At 48.4% G+C, this 22,169-nt stretch overlaps 1 protein-coding gene across 1 annotated transcript in view; it reads right to left on the reverse strand.

Annotated features, from left to right (window-relative positions):
- Positions 1–22,169, reverse strand: part of FGD5 (FYVE, RhoGEF and PH domain containing 5) — a 124,971-nt gene that overhangs the window by 94,550 nt on the left and 8,252 nt on the right. Inside the window, 2 exon segments of the mRNA XM_010381519.2 lie at positions 19,109–21,096; positions 21,098–21,744. Of these exon segments, the coding sequence (XP_010379821.2) occupies positions 19,109–21,096; positions 21,098–21,744 (2,635 nt within the window).

Here is a 22,169-nt window from a genome sequence, read left to right on the forward strand (position 1 = left end):
AATATGGATACAGCTACTGATTGAGCCATTTTTAGAGCAGCAGAAGCCTGGAAATAACTCAATATCTACCAATAGGTAATTAGATACTGGAATTCCTTACAGTCATTAAAAAGAACGGGAGTGGATCTGCCTGCCCTGACAGGGAACAATGTAAAGTAACAAAAGCAAGATCCAGAAGAGTAGGTTCACTATGCTTCCATTTATGTCTAGAAAAAGTAGAGGGTTGTGGGGAGGGACATAGAAATATAAATGCAGGCTGGGCGTGGTGGCTCACGCCTGTAATCCCAGCACTTTGGGAGGTCAAGGTGGGCAGATCACTTGAGGTCTGGAGTTCGAGACCAGCCTGGCCAACATGGTGAAACCCTGTCTCTACTGAAAATACAAATATTAGCCTGGCGTGGTGACACACACCTGTAGTCCCAGCTACTCAGGAGGCTGAAGCAGGAGAATCATTTGAAGCCAGGAGGCAGAGGTTGCAGTGAGCCGAGATCGCACCACGGCACACTATGTCCTGGGCAACAGAGCAAGACTCCATCTCACAAAAAAAAAAAAAGAAAGAAAGAAACACAAATGTAAATGTGTGTCTGTGTTACCTGTGCATGTCTGTACGTGGATGCAGTAACTATGCAGGGGGCTGGAGAACCAGGACTCAGTGATATGAGATTTGATTTTTCCCTGCAGATCTGAATTTTGGGAGTGCCTGTGGCTTCTTGTAAAACATTCTTTAAAAAGGGTTTTGAACCAAAATGGACTCCCAAATTTCTCTCCCTCTGGACTGTCCCAGCAGCACCATTCCCCTCCTCTGTGGCAGAGCTCTGCATTGTAGAGACTTCTGTGCCCCTGTGCTGTACCCCCAGGGCAGGATCCTCCCCTCTGGTCCTCTAAACACTCACTAGTTAATCAGATTATCTTGGGCAGGTGAGAATCATTCCAAAGGAGGAGGGGAAGCCAAACCTTCTGGGACGCCCCCTACCCTCACCAGCTAGCACAGCAGGTCCCAGATCACAAATAGAGCTACTATTTGTACACTGGCTGCGGTCTACAAAACACCCTTCACATAACATGACTTTCATGACAGCTCTATGAGGCACCCAGCAGCATCTCCATGTTACAGCCAAGAAGACTGAGGCTCAGGAAGGTTAAATGAATTCCCCAATTCCACCCAGCTCGGAAATGACAGATCAAATGTCCCCGGAAGCCTGTGCATTTCCCACTTCCTGGTGTTGAGAAACGGAGAGGAGGTGCTGGAAGCACGTGCTTTTCCTTTCTTGGTGCTAACAAACCCTTTTCAAATCAAACACTACCTACCCTTTTAACCTAGATCCTTTCTGCTGCATTTCAACTTCCTGTTGTTTCTAACCCACTGGTACAAAACTGTGCAACTGTGTATTCCTAAGACCCCAAAGACAGGGCCAGAATATAACAGGTGGACTTGTAGCCAGTGAATGCCCACAGAGGTAAGGAGTGGGCAGAGTGGGTAGGAAACTGCTGGTTCTATTGCATTTTCTCCCTATAGTTTTGGGAGAGAGGGATGTGAGGCCCCAGCAATGTCATCTGACTTTGTTTTACCTTCCATTTTCTCCCTGTTTGGACTGGAAGTCTATAACTGGTCCCACTGTATTTTGAGAGCAGATAACTTACTTCTTTAGTTTCCCAGGGTCACAGATGGAGAGGAATTACGCCAGAATGGGTCATACCCAGAAGCTCACCCAATACTGGATTTAAATAATGGGACTTAGGACTTCTGAGCTGACAAGATTCAAACAAGATTTGTTGAGCTGATGTTGTCACAGGATGCGACCTCTGGGGACCTTGGGATGGAATGAATGCATTTTGTATTTGGGATAGACCTGAATCACTTGGGGGTCAGACGGCAGCCTGTGATAGGCAGAATCACAGCCCTCAAAGTGTCCACCCCCAATCCTGGAACCTAAGAATATTCTGCATCACTTAGCAAAAGGGGCTTTGCCGACATACTTGAGGTTGTGAAGGTTATGACGGGGACATTTCCCTTGGTTGTCTGGGTGGGCCCAATCTAATCACACAGGTCCTTAGAAGCAGAGAACTTGTGCTGCCTGGAGTCAGATTCAGAGCGCAAGAAAGAGTCAACTCACAACCCACCATTGCTGGAGAAGTCCATGCAGAAAACAGGGGAAGGAGTGCAGGCTGCAGCCAGGGCAAAGACCAGCCCCATGACAGCCAGCAGGGAAGTGCCCTCAGTCCCACAGGAGTGGACGTCAGCTAGTGACCTGAATGGGCATGGTCTAGAATCTCCCCACAGTCTCTAGATGAGGGCCCAGGCCAGCCCACACCCTGACTTTGGCTTCCTGAGACCCTCAGTAGAGGACCCAGCTGAGCCCACTGGACTGCTGACCCATAGAACTGTGAGATGAAAAACGGATGTTGTCGTAAGCTACTAAATTTATGGCAAGTTGCCATGGCAGCAACGGAAAAAGAGTATGTCATGTCAGACTCAGAACAGCCATATGAAATTACTTAGCTCATCGCTTCATTTCTGGGGAAACTGAGGCCCTGAAAGAGAAACACAAGAAAAAAGGCTACACAGCAAGAGGCAGAGAGCAAAGAGCCTTTTCTGGGGCAGTGTCTACTCTTAGAGACCCAGGGCTCTAAGCCCAAAACCCAACTGCGGAACACCGCGAGCACTTTTGTGCATGAGCATAATCAATCACTGCTGACTCAGAAAGCCTGCAAATACTTCCCAGCCTACCCCCCTCTCTGTGGGAGAAGCAGGATTCACACAGAGCTGGGCTTTATTAAAAAAAACCGGCCGGGCGCGGTGGCTCAAGCCTGTAATCCCAGCACTTTGGGAGGCCGAGACGGGCGGATCACGAGGTCAGGAGATCAAGACCATCCTGGCTAACACGGTGAAACCCCGTCTCTACTAAAAAATACAAAAAACTAGCCGGGTGAGGTGGCGGCGCCTGTAGTCCCAGCTACTAGGGAGGCTGAGGCAGGAGAATGGCGTGAACCCGGGAGGCGGAGCTTGCAGTGAGCTGAGATCCGGCCACAGCACTCCAGCCTGGGTGACAGAGCGAGACTCCGTCTCAAAAAAAATAAATAAATTAAATAAATAAATAAAAATAAAAATAAAAAAATAAAAAAAATAAAAAAAACCAGGTGGTCCTCAGGCCAAAGAGTGAGGACAGATGCAGGATTCTGAAAAGCCACAAAACCTAGAGAAGGCTAGTCCTCCAGCCAATGCCATCCAAATACATCCCTCCGCAGCTGTTAGCTCTAATTAGCGGGTTCGAAGGTAACTAATTTCTGCCTGTCAACAAGGAATGGTGGATTAGAAGCAACTGGAGAATGAATGACTGCTCCATGAACTGAGCCATCACCCCTCCTGGGGTTACAGGCAAGACAGACCCCAGCCTCAAAAGACCCTGTTACACTCACACCTTCCCCTTCTCCAGCCATGGGGACAGGAGTCTCCTATTTAGCCTCAAATAGTTTCAATGAAGGCTGAAAAAGTCAGGGACAGGCTGATAAAGATGGCAAGGGCACGCAGGGCCCCAGGCTGGGAGTCTTGGCCCCACCGCTGAGCCGCTGACGGAACACTCTCAGCCTCTGTTTTGACTCTCTGCACTTCAGACGCGCAAGCTTGGGGGTTGAACTCTCACCTTCTTTCTGTCCCTCCCTGCTGCAAACAGTCTGACCGCTGTGCGTGTGTCCTTGGTCTTGGTGCACCCTAAGTCCCTTATGCCCAGGTGCTTCTGTGCATGTGGTCCCCACCGTCCCTTCCATTTGGAATGTCCTTTCTTCTCTTCTTCAGTTTGCAAATTCTTACTTGCCCTTTGAGCCCTGCTCAAATGTCCATGTTAACACTGCGAGTGCCTCAGGGAGGCCTTTTCTTCAAAGCACGTGGCTACTCCTTCTGTGCTGCCAGAATATTGCTCACTTTCCTATCATATTTATTTTAATCACATCTCAACAGCAATCGGGGTCTGCCTCTCTCTCTCCCCTGGGCCTTTCTGAGGGTGGCCACTTGGCTATGTGAGGAACCAAGTCCCAGCACTTCTCTCTTTCCCCCTCGGCCCCACGTTTCTCCTCTGTAAATGAGGGGTTTCAGACAGGCTGGGTGGAATCTTGAACCTCCCACCCTCAAGGCTGGGGAACACAGGAGAGCCAAAGAAAATTCAAAAGTCAGGCAAAGGCTGGCAAAGCATGAACTCTCCTCACTCACGGTGCTGCTGAATGGAGACTTCAGGGCCTCCTGGAGTCTGGAGACCATTTGGGTTTGAGGACCAGGCAGGTCTCCTCACCCCAGAGGCTGAGCAGCTGCCTAAGCTCTCTGATGCCGCTAAGCCATTGACTCATTCTGCAGCTCTGAACACAGCCTTGACCTCTGGCCTCCGGCCGGCAAGCAAACTTGGGCTTGGACCAGGGACCTCCCTGGAAACCAGATGCAGCATCTAACAAGGAGCTTCCTGGGCGGGGAGCGTGGCCCAGAACAATCTCTTGCCGCATGACATCACCCTTCTCTCGTTATCCCTCAGAGCAGGGCTGGGGTCATGGCCTGCCACACCCTGACCCAGGTCAGCCCCAGGGTCTTTGTGCTCTCACCATGGCTCCTTGTGGAACACATGGCATGGAGGTTTCACAGCACATGCCCCTGGGTTCTAAGTCTGACTGCCACTTGCCAGCTGTGTGATCCTGGACAGCACTCTAGAGCCTCAAGTTCCTTTCTGCTCTTCATCTCTGCCCCTTCCCTGGTATTTCCCAGACCCTCAGTCTTTCAGAGGCCCCTTTTCCTGCCCTCCTCTGATCCCTTCTTCATATCAGGTACAATCAAAATAACAATTACTAAGAACCTTTGCTGAGGACCTTCTGCAGGCCAGACCCTGCAGCAAGCAACTGGATGGGTTCTTAGCCACTGCACACTTGCCACCACCTGTTAGCTCCATTTTATAGTCAAGGAACTCAGAGGCATGCTAGAAAACGGCTCACCCATGGCCTTGCAAGGAAAGTAACTGCCCGAATTCTCCCTGCTCTTCTTCAAGTCTTTGCTTAAATTTTGCTTGTAATTGGTGTCTTCCCTTTTCCAAAGGGTGCTCGCTGGGAGAATCAATGGAGCTAACATGTATAAAAAAAGCTTTGTCGGGCTGAGGCAGGAGAATGGCGGAAACCCGGGAGGCGGAGCTCGCAGTGAGCTGAGATCCGGCCACTGCACTCCAGCCTGGGCAGCAGAGCAAGACTCCGTCTCAAAAAAAAAAAAAAAAAAAAAAAAAAAAAAAGCTTTGTCAGCTGTAAAGTGCAGTGCACAAGTATGTGGCTGCTACATTAAGGTTTCATGACCTCCCGACCTCCCGAGCTTTCTGGGTTTCGTACTGCAGCTTTCTTTTTTTCCCCTTTTCTCTTTTTTTGTTTTAGACAGAGTCTCACTCTGTCATCTAGGCTGGAGTGCAGTGGCGTGATCTTGGCTCACTGCAACTTCCGCCTCCCAGGTTCAAGCAATTTTTGTGCCTCAGCCTTCGAAGCAGCTGGAACTACAGGCACGCACCACCACGCGAGGCTAATTATTTTGTATTTTTAGCACAGATGGGGTTTCACCATGTTGGCCAGGCTGGTCTCGAACTCCTGACCTCAGGTGATCTGTCCGCCTCAGCCACCCAAAGTACCAGGATTATACGTGTGAGCCACCTCACCCTACCTGTAGTCCAGCTTTCTGACCCACAGAAGGACAGCCTCCCTGCTCACCCAGCCTCTCTGTGCACACCCACCGTGAGAGTGGCTCACCATCTCCTAAGGCGGGGGACAACACTTGCCGGGAGAAAGCACCCCTCGGTCCTTGAATGTGCCTTGTGGGACCTAATCTGTGCTCTGGGATCTCGGACTGTCTGTTTGCCTCCTCTGCCATGTGATGTCTCAGAGCCTCAGTTTTCCTGCCTGTAAAATGGGGCTGATGATCCTGGTCTTGCACGGCAGTTGGGAGGATTAATGATATCACATATAAAGCAGTGGCAGATCACGGGGTCTGCTGAAGGTTGCTTCTTTCACCATTTACACTGTTAACTTCATTTCCACTCTTGTAAAATAGAAGGCAAGGGACAAAATACAACCCAGGAATTTATGATCCAAAAGCGATTTACCCCTTAAACTGCTTTTTACATGCCCTGCCTGTGGCTTCTCTCCCTCAACAGAACAAAAAATGAACAGGAGCCATTTTCCACCTCCTCTACTGTGTGTGGCACAGGGTTCTGCAAACGTCTGATTAAATTATTGGTTAAAAAAAAGACTTATAAATAGGTATACCCGACAGATAGCTCTTATTAAAAGCCCAGAGTATGTGAGATGACATAGGGTGTTCAAACTGCATTCCTCAGAAACCCTAGGCTCCTGTAAGTAAGGACTCACAAATGTCTAGTTTGAATCTCATGGATACAGACAGTGCTACGGTGTTAGTAATAACGGCTCCAGAGCAGTGAACACACTTGCAAACTACGAGGCTTTTGCGAAATTCTTCACAAGCATTAACTCATTCAATCCTCACAGTAACTCCTTGAGGTAGCTATCTAGTGTCATTTCCCCTCTTCTAACAGATGAAGAAACAGGCACAGAGAGGTTAGGTAATTTGCCCAAGGACACACAGCTAGTAAGTGGCAGAGCTGGGATTTGAACTCACCCGTCTGACTCTAGAGAATGCATTCTCCCATAATATGCTACTTCACAAAATCATCGCCCCTCAGCAGGCTCTTCGAGCAGCACTGCAATCCATAACTCCCAATTTTCAAGACTTCTATTCACCATGACTATCTCATTAATTGACATCCTATTTATTGTTAAAAACTTGAACTTATGAAAGAGAATTATAATAACAGACCCTTGTTTTCTATGTTGGGGTTCCAAGTAAGATTTCATTTGAAAAAGGAGCCCATTGCGACAGAAACTGAGAAGACCACCAAGATTAAGTATGGGAGGGAACCCCAAGGATGACCGCATAACCACCCTTCCCACCCCTTCAACCTGGCCAGGCCCTTAACTCGGGCAGGACTTCACACCCAGGCAGACTTCACACACCAGCACCCAGGGGCTGCTGCCTTCTGAGGCTGCCTTGCCGGCAGGTGTGTCTTCCAGCATTTCAGAGGATCTGGATGAAGTGGGCATCCTTCATGAAAACCCTGCTGCACTGTGCCAGGAGAGGCCTTTTGGAACTGGCCTCAGAGCTGGTACTGGATCTTCCTCTGGTCACCTCGGGCCTCTCCGGCCTTTGGGTCTGGAAACCTTTCAGGGACCATGGAGGCGGTATCTATAGTGGACCACCTGCTTTCTCAGGATGCTATCTGCCAGCCAAAAATGACCCCAAGAGCTCAAACTTCCTGGCCTGTGCAAGCCTCGTGAAAGATTCTGGTGTCCTTTCCATTTGTGCTTAATTACTGAGTATGATGGGGAGGCTCACTACCTTACAAGACAACCCTGCTGGACACATCTCTCAGTGCAAGAAAGTCTCACTGTAAGAGAGGACAGCAGAACCTAAGGTTTCTGAGCAGATTCTGTAAGATAGAATTGTTTAATGTGTGTGTGTGTGTGTGTGTGTGTGTGTGTGTGTGTGTGTCTTCTTTTCTTAATTAAAATCTTACAAGAAAGCCTCAAATGTCAAGTTCTTGGCTTATGCCTTGACCTGGAGATTTTGGGCCCTATCCAGGGCTCTAACCCAACCCTGTGCATGCAGAGAATGGGTCTGTTTACATAGAGACCAGTCACATCATCCCGAAAAACAACCTCAACTCGGAGACACTCACCGTGCCAGAAAACAACCAAAGATCAGGCCTCTCCAACACAGGGAAGCACCACAATTCTTAGATGCAAGCTCAGAATTCCCCCACACACGGCTCAGTGGCCGCCTTCATCTCTGGAAGGCTGGACAGTCTTGGGGCATTCTCAGGGAACCAGATGAAACACATTAACAATTCGTCGCTCAGAAATTATTATGAGTTTATTGTCCTGCTGACCCTGAGTATTATAAGCACGGATGATAAATTCTCCAAGGGCCATTCCTGAGCCTAGCCAGGCAATCTAAGGAAGTGTAAACCTTCTGCATGAGATTGTCCCTTTGTTACTGCAATAGTGTGTGCCGTTCCTTCTCTCTAGTTTTTCATCATTCCCTGGCCATGTGGACTCAGGCAAACGGACAGTCTCTGTAGGTTGTCCAATTCCGAGCACCTGCATTAAGAACATTTCCATCCTGAAGATTTATACTCCACTGTGTATCCTTATTTGACAGCTGGAGAGTCAGGAAGCTCTCAAAGGGATGAACTAGAAAGAGGCAAGAACCATTCCTATAGACATCCTCCCTCTGGTCCTTGCTCCATCATTCTTACTGGCTTAAAAGTCATGTTGCCACTCTGAACCTGTTTTCTCTTCTATTAAAAAAATAAAACTGGATAACTATGCCCAAAGGGACGTTCAGCAAATTGCATGCAATGAGGCACATAAAGAAGGAACCACACAGCACAGCTGAGAGCCTGGGTGCTGGAAACTGCCTGGGTTAAAATTCTTGCTCTGTTGCAGACCAGCTGTGTGACCTTAAGTCCTTACCTTAACCTCTTTGTACCCTAGTTTCCTGATCTGCTGAGTACAGACAAAAAAAACAGCATCTATGTCTCAGGGTGATTTTTCAGACGAACTGAGTTAACACATACAAAGGGTCTATGACAGCACCTGGTACACGGGGAGCTCTATGAAGCCTCTTATGTAGCAGTGTCTGTTTGCCTCAGCCCCCAGCACAAAGTACAAGATTGACAATATTCTTTTTGAAAACCTGACTCAGCCCTGGTGTCTGCATTATCTCTCAGACTCCTCATGGTGCTCAGTGATGAAGAGACCGTCGCCACCACTTGTACAGGTGAGAAAACCGGGGCTCAGATCAGAGGGCAGGGTCAGGGTGGAGGTGGACTTGAGGTCATTCTCTCTTTTTGCTGTGCCATGCTGCCTCTCTGGTTCTGCCATCTGCACCCACCAAATGCCATTGACCACCCTGAGAACCCTGACGCTGGGAAGTTCCAGACTAGTCAGAGCTCTGGTTTATTCTGCACTGAGCCACCGTGCTACAGCCACAGCTGGAAGGCCACCACACTACACAGGCGAAGAAGCAGCTAAGCCTGTTGTCATGCCTTGACCCCTTGATGTTTAGGCACCTTTCTGTGGAGGCTTCGTCACCCCACACAGCTGACAATAATCGTACTAGAGTACTAGCTGATCTTGGTATCTCCCACCCCCGCTTGCTCTAAAACTTTCCATAGCTCCCTACTGTTTACAGATCAAATAAGTTCACCTGGAGGTACAAATCCAAATTAAATGCACTCCTTTTCAAGAGGCTTCCCAGCCTTATTCCCTCCTACCATCCCTCTGGTGTGGCTGGGCCAGTCTCCTCTTGGCTCCCTGGACTAGCATGTTCTTCTGGGAAGAGCACTTGGATGGGAGACCTCAGTGCCACTGGTTCCAAACCACTCCAGAGCAGTCATAGGTGGGAGAACAGCCTGAGACCCAGCTGCTTAAAAATCACACAGCTCAATGAAGACCTGCGTCTCTACACCCTGAGAACCACTTGGAAGGGCAAATACTCTTAGCTACAGTTTTGAACTACTTGCTGATCTTACCCTAAACATACAAGTCCAGAGAAATGATCTCAAGTGCTTAGATAATTCAAGTATCCTTGGATCGTGACACTTCTCTCCAATGGCGTTATCTTTCAAGTAAAATCCACATCTTTCACAAGGCCCCTGCCTACCCGACTTCCCATCGCCTTCTGCACCCCACTCACAATGGCTTCCTTACCTCTCTACCAACCCCACAAAGGCCTCCAGCCTCAGCACGAAGGGCCTTTGCCCCCGCTGTTCCCTCTGCCTTGAATGGCCTTCCCCTTGGGATGTCTGGTCATCCTTCACATTTCAGTCAAGTTCACCTCCTCAGAGAAGCCTTCCCTAATCACCCTGTCTGAAGTGCGTCTTCCACCAGTCACTTTGTATCACATTGATTTTTTTATTCTTCTTTTCCATAAACTATAATTATCGTGTTCACTTATTAGTCTGTTTACTGTCTGCCTCTCCCCAGCACAAGGAGTCTGTTCACTGCTGCATGTGGAGCTCAGAGAGCAGCACCCAGCTCAGAATAGGTACCTGATACACACCTGTACTCATGGAATGCGTGGACTACCAACACAGCTTTCCTCTTTGGCTGTATCCTATGCCTGACAGCCTCATCCCCATTTGAAAAGCTGGGGAAAGTGAGGCCCAAATACCTCAAGGAAATCCAGACTCAAGCTGGAACAAAGACTTCACTCCTCTTCTGGGGCTCAGCTGGTCAAGGAGACCTGCTGCTGACATTTCACCGAAGAACTCCAACGGTAAGACTCTCTTCTATTAGCGAGAATTATATTCACACCTCCTACAGGGAGAAACCCTGATTTTATGAAGGTAAAACCACATTGTGATTAACACTTAATCAGGATCTTATCTACATTACAGCTCTGCAAGGTAAAAAAAATAGTTGGGGGTCTTAATATCATGCTAGTCATGTTACAATGAGTGTGTTCCTGACACGATTTTCTTATTAGGGTCCTTCCATGTAAATTTTATTGCATTTAATTAAAAATTATTGCTAAAAGAAACAGCTGCAGATGGTCTTATTTTAAGTCAGAAAATTAAAAACTGAGTGTTCTCATCAGTCAATTGCAACAAGAAGCACAGCCACATGCATTAGGATGTGATGGTTTTGAGATTATAATAATTTTCATGACATTTCTAGGTCCTTTCAGTGAAACTTAATGAAAGCTCTGCATGAGTTCATTTGTCAAAAACATAATAATAAGAAGGCTCCTGGCTTACAGGCAGATATAAAGATACCAATGAATACCACAGCTAGGATATGCCAAAAATCCAGCCACGCAGCTCTCAGCACCAATGGAACCAGTCAGCAGGAGGCTTAGCTGCAACTCTGTCACATTCCCACCGAGGATTGATAGCTGAGGCTGTAAATCACCTCGGTTTTACAATGATGTGTTATTTGTTGCTGCAGCGCTGTCTACGGTAGTAAAAAATATATAAAAGTCAGGTTTCACTCTCTTAGAGAATCACCTCACAAAATATTTATGCATTCTAAGGATTCTGGGGGTGCACTGACAGGTGGGGAGGAGGAAGGAGGGGATGTTTATGCTAGATTTTGTGCTAGATTCCAGAACTGCAATTGCAGTCACTATTCTAGGTCTGGATGGCCCATACAATGACCTCCCCACAACTTTATGGCTTGGCTTGTCTCCTTTACTCTTAAAGACTGAATTCCTATTATTTCTTGCTGTGTCCTTTACTGGAAACCAACTCAAATCTTTTATTTGGACCAGACTGTAAGAGACAAAAGAATGAAAAGAGAAATGCAAAGGCAGATGCAATCTAGCTCTGGAGTTCATCAGCGTTGGAGAACTATGGTTGCCGTGGACATCCTGGTGGCAGAACGCCGTTCCTCCCCTGGCCGCAGCCACAGCCCCAGGTTGATCATTCTCTCTTGAGGGGACCACTACAACTATCTCTTCACAAATCTCCCAGCTTCCCATCCCTCCATCCCCTCCATTCTCCACCCTGCCAGCAAAGTATCCATGCAATGCATCATCCACACAACGGCGCTCCCCTGCTGAAAATCGCTATGGACTCCCCCCTGCCCAGGGGATGGCGTACACACTTGTCACACTGATACACAAGGCATTCTCAGCTGGGCCTGCCCTGCCTTCCCAACTCCATGCACCTGAGCTCCAGCTCAACACTTCAAGGTCCTTTCGACCCTCCAGACTCACACGCAGGCTTTTTCTCTTACTGGACTATCTCCATCATGAACTCCTGCTCCCCATCAAGACCCACCTCAGCTGGGCGCTGGTGGCTCACACCTGTAATCCCAACATTTTGGGAGGCCGAGGCAGGTGGATCACCTGAGGTCAGGAGCTCAAGACCAGTCTGGCCAACATGGTGAAATTCCATCCCTACTAAAGATACAAAAATTATCCAGGCAAGGTGGTGGGAGCCTGTAATCCCCCACTTGAACCTGGGAGGCAGAGGTTGCAATGAGCCAAGATTGTGCCATTGCACTCCAGCCTAGGGAACAGAGTGAGGCTCCATCTCAAATTAAAAAAAAAAAAAAGACCCACCTCAAATATCCTACAGATACTGAAGGCTCCCCTACTGCCCACTCTATAGCCAACTGGACATACCACTAACCAAGCTTTATCACTTTATCACCCTAGGCTCTAACTGCCTTTCTATCCATCTTTCTCCTCAGCTAGCCTAAAAACTCCGGAGGGCAGAGATCTGAGTACCTCTACTACCTAGAACAGTGCAGACAATCAGCAGATACTCAGGGAATGCTAGCGGACTGAGTGAGGGAGCTGGCTGGGCTCACTCACAATGTTCTACTGTTACACTCAGAAACGAGAGAGAGAGATGGTGTTTGTGTTTAGTACTTAAGCCTTTCAACCCTATCTCCTCCACAGAATCATCTTCCCTGTCTGCAGATGATGTGACCTATTTTCCAGAATAAAGGTATCGAGGTACCTTATGAATGAAGGAAGACATTTTCATTGGAGTCCTATTTCTTGTACGTTCTCTCCTCTTTCTCCTGCCTCCATGTCAAAAGCCTACTTTCCCTGCAGTGTCTACTAAAGTGTCACTTTGCCCATGAAGCCATCCTGCCTGCCTCCGGGCTCCTACTCTTAGGGTCCTGAGCCTTTTCTACCTTGCATTTCAGTGACTGGGGTCTCAGTCCTCTTCCTACCCCAAGACTCTCAGTCCACTGAGGCCAGCAGTGGTACCTGGTCCCCCTCTCTCTCCTTCCACACATCACTCCATGCAATCCTTGCCCAAAATGAGTCATTTCACAAATAGCCATCACCAGTGAGCCAACACATTCACCTCCTGGGTCTTCCTGCTCCCTCTCCTCATATGCATGCTGCACAACGTGGCCCAAACACAAACTCCTGGGCATGGAATTCAAGCTACATTTCAACCATAAGCTGTAACAACCCTGGGCTGGCGGAGCAGAATCCTGAACTGCTCTGTCTGCAATGCACAAGCACACATGAGCTGCTGCCCTGGGTGGGTGGGATCTTCTGAGGTTCTCCTAATAAGCATTTCATCCCAAACAGATGGCATGCTCCAAACCGAGAACTCCTGGTTGCTCCTCAGGCACAGCTGGCCACACAAGGGCAGGGGTCCCCACAGTGGCCTGCAGGAGGGAAAGACATCTGAGTACCTCATTAGCAAGTCCCAGGAAAGCTCGCCTATTGATGAGTTGCCAATAGAGTGACAAACCCACCAGCCAGCAGAAAAGAAAGGTGTCCTTTCACTTTTCCTTGAGTCTCTTGGACCAATAAGCAATGTTAACACTTTGGGGGTGGCTGTGCCACCCTGTCTCTTGCAAGCAGGACACTCAACAGGTTTGGATTAAGAATACCAGAAAATGTGGCAATTTTCGACCACAGGAAACAGGTAGTAGTGGAAACAGCATTGGATTGAAAGTCAGACAGACTTGGGTTCTCACCTTGGTTTGGCCACTTACCATCCATGTGACAGAAGATAGTTCATGTCATGTCACCAAGCCTGTTTTCTCATCTGGAAAATGGGAATTGGAAATTCCTACCTAACTAACTGTAAGTTGTAAGTGCAATAACAACTGCAGTCATAATAATAGAGACAGGCAGTTTTATTATGATTATGGAATCATAAAACCCCTAGCCTTGCTGTCTTTGGTGTATGAGGCAGCTAATGACTCCAAATCAATACTGCACAGATGTTGCCGGCAGCCCTGAACCCATCTCATGAGAAGTCAGAGGTACAGTTCCTGCCACATCCCATGGCAAAAGCTTGCAAATTCATGGTCCTGGTTTTACCGATGTGATGTAAAGCCCTAAACGTTAAGTCAAACACATGCAGAAGAGTTGTTGGGTGTGTATGAGACAGAGATAGAGACAGACAGACAGAGAGAAATACACAGCAAGAGGAACCAGATTCTCCTGCCAGATTCCATACCTCAGGAATCAAACTCAAATCCTGCATCCACCACTGCGTGACCTCGGTCATGTCACTTAACAACAGCTAATGCTTCCTGATCATTTTACCATGTGCTGTATTAACTCCTGTAGTCTTCATGACATTCCAAGGCAGGTACAATGATCATCTCCGTTTACAGATAAGGACACTGAGGTACAGAGAGGTCAGAAACTTGTTCTAGGTCACAAAGACAGTAAGTGTAGACCAATACCCAGGCACCTTGGCTCCAAAGCCTATGTGCTTAGCCGCGGTGCTTTCACAGGCTCTCCTCGGGCCACAGTGTCCTCATCTGTAAACAGAAAAAGCTACCATAAATGTGTCAAGAACAATATGCACTAATAGACCAGGGCAGTGGGGAGAGGGGCAAAGGGGAAGAGGGGAAGAAGAGGAGAGGGAGAGAGGGAGAGAAGGATGGAGCGGAAGAGAGGGGGAGAGAGAGAGAGAGAGAGAGGAGAAAAAGTCAGTGCAGCAACATGTGCATGGTATAATCTGGGTGATGGGCACATGGGCGTTCACACTAAAACTCTTAACTTCTCAACAAGTGTGAACATTTTCATAACAAAATGTTGGGGAAAAGTGGCCTCAGGGATCTGTGCTGGTATAATGCTGACTGCTATCATGTAACACACAAACATATGATCATGAAGATTTAAATGAGACATTTAGGACAAGTGAGTTTGTGTCGTGTTTTGCGTAAAACAGGTATGTAATGACTGTATACAAAGCACCCGGCACTGTGTTGCTAAAAGCGGGTATTTAATAAATGATATTTCTTTCCCCTTGTGAAGCTCAAAATCACCAACTTATCAGTATACATTTATTAAGCTTCTAGTGTATAACCAACATATCAGGGTGCTATTAGATATTCAGAAGTGAAGACTGGGTTCCCCTAGCCAAGACTACTGGTCAGTGACTTAGGACATAAGACAGCCTATCTGGAAACTAAGGATATTGGACTAGACCTCTGCTGAAAACTTTTTTTTTTTTTAAGTGAGAGTCAATTCAGGGAAAAAAGAATGCTTCAGGGACACATTTCATTTAATTTTTCTTTTCAATCAGGTCTGCTTTGTCACCCAGGCTGGAGTGCAGTGGCGTGATGACAGCTCACTGTAGCCTGAAATTCCTGGCTCAAGTGATCCTCCCGCCTCAGCCTCCTGAGCAGTTGGGACTACAGGTGCGTACCACCGTGCCCGGCTATTTATATATGTGTGTGTGTGCATATATATATGCACACACACAAACGCATATATGTAGAGATGGGAGTCTCACTATGTTGTCTAGGCTGGTCTCAAACTTCTGGCTTCAAATGATCCTCCTGCCTTGGCCTCCCAAAGTATTGGGAGTGCATAAGCCACTGCACTCAGCCCAGGTTTACATTTTAAACTAAAGAATGATAAAACCTTCTTTTGTATACCATTGAAAAAATGGACACAGGTAATAAATTTGTTTTATAAAAGACTGGTAACAATATTACTATAGCTACTAACATGCTACTATCTATGCAAATCTCAAAGAAAGTAACTACACAGAAGAAACTTTACAATCATCCATTAGACCCTGAGCTGCTGCTCACTCAGTTTCAGGGTCACTAAGGGCTCTCTGAATTCTACTATATGCTGTTTCTTGAAGGGAGATACTTTTAGTAGAAAAAGGGCTTGGATTTAAATAACAGTGAATCACACCACGAGAGAGTTACTCCGTTCTTGGTCCTTTTGGATTCTTCTGGTTTTGCCAGGTAGAAAGTCTCCATGTGGCATAAACATGTCTTTAACACCTCTCCCTGTTTAACAAAGAGACCAGCCTTCCAGTTCCCAGCCTTGGCAAGGAATCACCTCAAGCTAGTCTTTACCCATGTTGTTTTACTGTTCTATCTTATTTTTACAATTGCCTTCTATTTATGGCAACTGATACTGTTGCTCCATTTCCCAATAGTGACAAAAAGTTCCCGTTACATTTTTCTAAATAAAAAAGATGTGCTGATTTAAAGAAAAATAGTAAGTCAAAGTATAGGTAGTATAATGGAAATGGTAAATGCAGTCCAGGAAAGGTGAAAGGTTGAGAAACACACAACTGCTCCAATCTCACCATTTTACAGATGGGCAAATTATGGCTCAGCCTCTTCCAAGGTCCCATAACAAGTGCGGGGACCTTACGCTTTGAATCCATGTCTGGTGCACTGACCTGCCTTCAGTCAGAGCTATGGGTATTTATTTTGGCTTCTGCCTCTAATCCTCACACTAAAGCAAGGTATGGGGCAGGACAAGTTAGCAGAAGGAGGAAGGAACTGCCTCCCCACCCTCTCATCCCATCCAACTCCAAGTACCCCTGGGCACAGGTCTCAGATCAGCAGCACCCCCTCCACTCTGTACTCAAAGCCCCCATTCAGGCAAACAAGCAGGGTCCCCCAGCCCCTCGGCAGTCACTCATGCCTCTCGGCAATATGCGTCTCAAACCTCCCTTGCCCAGACCTGCTCCAGCCCAAAGTGGGGATTTTTCTCCCCCTTTGCTTTCATCTGTTTCATGCAGGAAAGCGGAAGAAAGCTTTGCTCACTGATTGATGTACAACAGGATGTGGTTCCTGCATGGGAGATTTATCCCAGTCAGTCTGGCCTTTGGCGAAACAGCATCAGAGTAGTGCAAACGTGCTTTTGAAATTCAGAATCTAACAGTTCAAGACATTCAACCAAGGCCCTAGGCTGTAGCATCAAATGTGAGCGAATGCAAAGAAAGCACCTAGCACAGTGCTTGGCACACAGTAAACAGTCACGATCCAGGAGCTTTAGCGTTGTCTTAGATATTTTATTCCCTATTGTCCTAACTGTCTGGATGAAAAGGCCTTTTTGTTTTGTTTATTGCACAAAGTACAGATCAAGGCAACAGGTCTTTCACATATAGCCAAGCAGCCTGTGCACTGCACACCCCAGGTGGCACCATACCTAGACCAAAAGGTGAAGAAGTTACCCTTGGGATTGTACAATGCACAGCCTGCACAACCTGACCTGGTATCCCCTCACATAATTCACTACAGATTCCTGATCCAGAAGTCAAGAAGTCTGGGTTTGGACACTGATTTCTCCACTAACTTACTGAGAGACCTTACGCAAGTGACTTTTCCTCTCTGTGTCACAGTTTCCTCTTCAGGAACAGGATTTGTGTCTGAAGTTTCCTTCAGCTATAAAATTCTGTGATTTTACAGAGGCAGATTTCAATTTTTGAAGGGCTGTCATACAAAAGATGAAATCAGCTCCCTCACCTGACTTGAGAGAGAAGAACCATGAGCTGGGGAGGGATATTAGAGGGGAACAGTATATGCCTCAGTCAGAAAGAAACTCTTCTTCATGATCAGAGGACCCAGCACCCAATGAGGCAGCACTGGGAGTGATGGGTTCCCTGTGGCTGGAGGATTTCAAGCACCTGTTAGAGGTGAGCAGACTCTTCCAGCACAGAGTTTATTGTTGCAAAGCTTGGTTCTGCTTTCCTCAGTGCTAGGAGGCACTCAGCTGGGGACAGGTCTTGTCCACTCACGCCGATTGTTATTAATGCAATGAACTGTTGGCTTTGCCTCTCTACCCCTCTTGCAGCTCGCACGAGTCCACATTCTCCAAATTAAACTCAGTCCCTCGGGCTGTGCTGGTGTTTACCTTTGCTCTGACAAACAAATCTTTTCATCCTAGGAAGAACTAATAAATAAATCGCCTTACCCAGACTTGGGATAGGGAGAAGATGGAGCCGGGATGGGGAACCATGCAAAATACTCAAGAGAATGATCCATACAAACACTTCTAGCAGCTCTACTCCAACAACAGCTAATGCTAATTGCAATCATCCTTATCTAGGCAAGACTGCGGGTCCCCTAGGAATTCCTAGCAGCAACAGCTGTGTAGGACTGGTTTAAGTTTCTGCACATGAGGGAAAAGAATCACAGGGTTTCTTTTAAAATCACAACCATTTGTTTTTTCGTTAATTCAGATCAGGTGACCCCAAACAGTGCAGCTAGTTTAGGACAAACTGCATCCCATTTAAATTGTGTCCACAATTCCATGAGGAATGGCAAGATTTGGCAATTATCCACTCGGGATGATCAACGAGGGGCAGTCAGTCTTGGGAAGGTGGGGTCAGAACACCCCCACTGTTGTTCAATAACTTCGGTGTCTCACTCTCACTTCCAAAGTGAATCAATTTAAAAAAAAAAAACAAGCTTCGATGTAGCTCTTCAAGACTTCCATTCAGAAATGCAGCTCAGGGCACCATCAACTCTTTAAACCATTTAAATAGTCTTTTCTAGTTCCCTGTTGCATACAGTGTATATTTATTCAACAAAAAGGTATCAATCCGAATTTAGGGTATTTTCCTGATGTGAAAGATATTTAGTTTGGCAAGATTCCAGAACCTTCTCTCTTGGTGACTGTCTCAGAGAGGGGTACCAAAGCCATCTACCTAGGAGATAATGAGAACTATCTCCCAAATAATGTAAACAAAAATGCTCTTACATGTACCATATTTGGCATTTTATACACTGCTTTCACACAGAATATCTACTCTGATTTTCTTTTGTTTTGAGACAGAGTCTCGCTCTGTCACCAGGCTGGAGTGCAGTGGCATGATCTCGGCTCACTGCAACCTCCGCCTCCCAGGTTCAAGCGATTATTCTGCCTCAGCCTCCCAAGCAGCTGGGACTACAGGCGCATGTCACCATGCCCAGCTAATTTTTGTATTTTTAGTAGAGACGGGGTTTTACCATGTTGACCAGGATGGTCTCAATCTATTGACCTTATGATCCGCCCGCCTCGGCCTCACAAAGTGCTGGGATTACAGGCGTGAACCATGGCACCCGGCCTTACTCTGATTTTCTTAAACCCCCTACCGTGAGGTAGCATGAGTCCCATTTCATGGATGAAGTAACTGAGGCTCAGAGATATAAAGCCACTCACCCCAAGTCAACACAGCTAGTAAGGAACAGAGCCTGAGGCTGGAAAGCAAGTCCATCTGTCCCCCACACCCATGCTGCCTCTTGGATAGTTACAGCTGCCGAACAAGAAAGGAAAAAGAACGTCAGGTACCTTTCCACGTCCTGGTCTGCGCTCTGCTGTTTGCTCTCAAAGGCGTTGAAGCTGCTCATGTCCACGTAGCCATCATTTTCGTTTGCTGTGGACAGGGCTCTGCTCTGATCTTCAAACAGCTTCGTGAACGCGCCAGCCCTGGCAGGTCTCCGGGGTGGAATCTGGATATTCTCATAGTCCGAGTTCATGGCTGGAATGTTCTCATAGTCTGAAGTGTCAGCGCTGGGGAAGGAGATGGACCGTGGCTTGGTCAGTGGCAAGGGCAGGAAGGGCGGCCGGGAGCGGTCTTCAAAGGACTCCACTCTGGACACGGTCCTGCTGAAGGGGACACCTTTCCTCTTGCCATCTCTATAAAAGATGAGGGAGGAGGGGGATTCAGAAGCCCGGAGCTTCCCAGTCCGAGACTTAAGCTGAGGGGAGTTACTGAGGCTTCTCCGGTCAACTTCCAGAATCCTGGAAGGCCCGTGGTAGCTGGATTCTGAAGAGGACCTAGAGGAAGACACGTTCACATCCACGTGCAATTTGTTCTCGGTCTTCTTCTTAAACGTCAGCGCCAGGAACCGCTTAAAGGATGACTTCTTCTTCTTGCACTTGTCTGGGGAGTCGCTCTCGATCAGGAGCGAGGGAGAGCTCTTTGTGATGGGCTTCTTGGTGATGCAGGCCAGGTCAAAAGGAGGTGGGATGTCAACCATGGAAGAAGGCGTGGAGGTGCCGCTGGACGGAAGGTGGTTTCTCTGGGAGAAACTCCCAGAGGAGCCAATCACACACGACAGAGAGAGATTGTCCTCTTTCCTCTTTATCCTATGGTCATCCAACCCTGACCCCTCAGGCTCCTGGTACACGGAGACCGGAATCTCTCGGCCTTCCACAGAGAACGACCGAGGGTATAAAGTAAAGGCCCTGGGCTTTGCTGGCAAGGCCCTGCTGGCTTCCAGGGGCTTCCCCTCCATTGACAAAAGCGTCTTTCCCACTTCCTCTGCGGCACCTCCAATGCCAGGGACTGACAAGCCTGCCTCAGGTCCGGTTTCTTCAGGGACGGTTTCTGGGACATAGCCAGCCACCTTCCCAGAGTGGGGCCGGGTCCTCGTGCTAGTGTTCTTCCTGTCCGCAGAGACCAGGCCACCCTCTGACTCACAGTTCATTTCTTCTTTCGAGCCATAACCACCCAGGGTGTCCAATGCAGCCTGCCCTCCTTCTCCAGGGGCCGCCTGACCCGGCAGGCCCACTCCCATCACATAGGGGTTGGCCAATGCATCATCCAAGGTCTCCTCCTCCAGTACGACCACCACATCAGGGGCTGTGGGACCCTCTGCCGCTCTACCCTGCACAGAGCCACATGAAGGCCCCACCACAGGGTTCTCCTCCGCACACAGCTCCGACTTTGGTGCCGGCTCTGATTCTAAACCTTTCGCTGATTCAGAAAGAGGAGAACAGCTCTCGCTGCAAAAAGAGGTGCTCTCAGTTGGGAAGAACTCATAGGGGCTTCCTGTGAGGGAAGTCACAAAGTCCTCTGTGCAGTCATTCTCAAAAGGGACGATCTGGCAACTCTCCTCGGTGGGCTCATCCTGTGTGCAGTCCTCCTGGGTGGCGGCTGCCACTTCTTGGTTGGTTTCCTCCTCGTGGTCAGGGGGTTCACCGAGGTCGACCTGTTCCCCACCTGTGACACCTGTGGCCTCTTCACATCCCTCCTCAAGAACCTCAGGGCTGTCTGTGGCCGTCTCTGCCTCCTGGACCCCCGTGGCCGGCTCCTCCTTCTCAGAGGGCTCCTCGCTGGCTTCCTCAGCATTCTGTCCCATGTCCTCCGTGGGCCTGTCAGAACCCAAATCCTCATCTGCCCCTGCTGGGTCTGTGCTGGCACAGCCTTCCTCATTATCCTCCTCTGCCTCCCCGGGGGTGTCGGTGGGCTCGTGCTCCTCTCCATGGATGTCAGGCAGGAGGAGGTCGCTCTGGAAGACTGCCTCTCCAGCCCAAGAATCACCGTCCTCCAGGACTGCTCTCCTTGTGTGGCTGCACCAGCTTCTCTTCCTCCTCACTTCTGGACACCTGCTCCAGTGTCCCTGGTTCATCAGCGTGGCCCTCCCCTTCATCCTCAGGAGCGAGGTCTGTGCCTTCCTCACCCTCCCTGCTCAGCACTCCTGCCCCTGGAGCAGCAGGGGCCACCAAATCCTCACCAGCTCCCGTCCCCTCCAGGCCACATGCCTTGCCTCCCTCCTCACGCTCCTCTTCTTCTTCCCCAGAGGCCACCGGAGACACCAGGGCTTCATTTCCCGCACTGCCCCCATCCTTGGGTTCATCCTCCTTCAGTGGAGCCCTGGGGACTACGATGTAATCCTCATCAGTCTCTGACTCAGAGCACTTCCGGATGGACCGGGGCCCTTCATCAAGCCCCCTGTCTACACAGAGCAGCCGCCCATTGCTGCATTTGTTCAAGCTGTCATTCAGGTACACACTGGCTCTCCACTCGTTTGGGGCAGTCAGCCTGGGCTTGGGGGCAATGGGGGGCTTTGGACCTCTGAACATGGAGTTTGGACTGTGAAGACTATCAGGCCTGGGTGAGGAAGGGAATTTGGGCGCGGTCACTGGCGTCAGTAGACTGGTAGTCTTTGGCTTGGGAGCAACAGGTGGTTTTGGCGAATCTAGAGGACAAAAATAGAGGAAAGGAGAAAAAGTACAATTAACTTTGTTTCCATTCAGAGTCTCCTACACACCACTTGCAGGGGATGTTGCAGATGGTTCCGTCCGCCCACATGAAGCCCACCTCCCATGCTTTGTGTTAGGCTTATGCCCCCGACCAGAATCTTTAAAACCCCTTGATTTTCCACTGAAGATTCATTCTGCAAACAAGGTGAACAGACCTTTCTTCTACACACAGCCCAACTAACGAAATCAACCAAATGAAATCCTGCGCTCCTCAAATGAAGTGTCCGGGTCAGTGCATTCATTCATCCAGCAGCTACTGATAAACACTTCCTATGAGCCAGAGACCACGAGAAAAGGCTGAACTTGCTGTCACCCTCCCTGCTGCCCTCATGGAGCTTACATTGCCCCCTTCTACAGCTAC

This window comes from Rhinopithecus roxellana, chromosome 1 (genome assembly GCF_007565055.1).
Source record: "Rhinopithecus roxellana isolate Shanxi Qingling chromosome 1, ASM756505v1, whole genome shotgun sequence".
Taxonomy (NCBI): Eukaryota; Metazoa; Chordata; class Mammalia; order Primates; family Cercopithecidae; genus Rhinopithecus; species Rhinopithecus roxellana.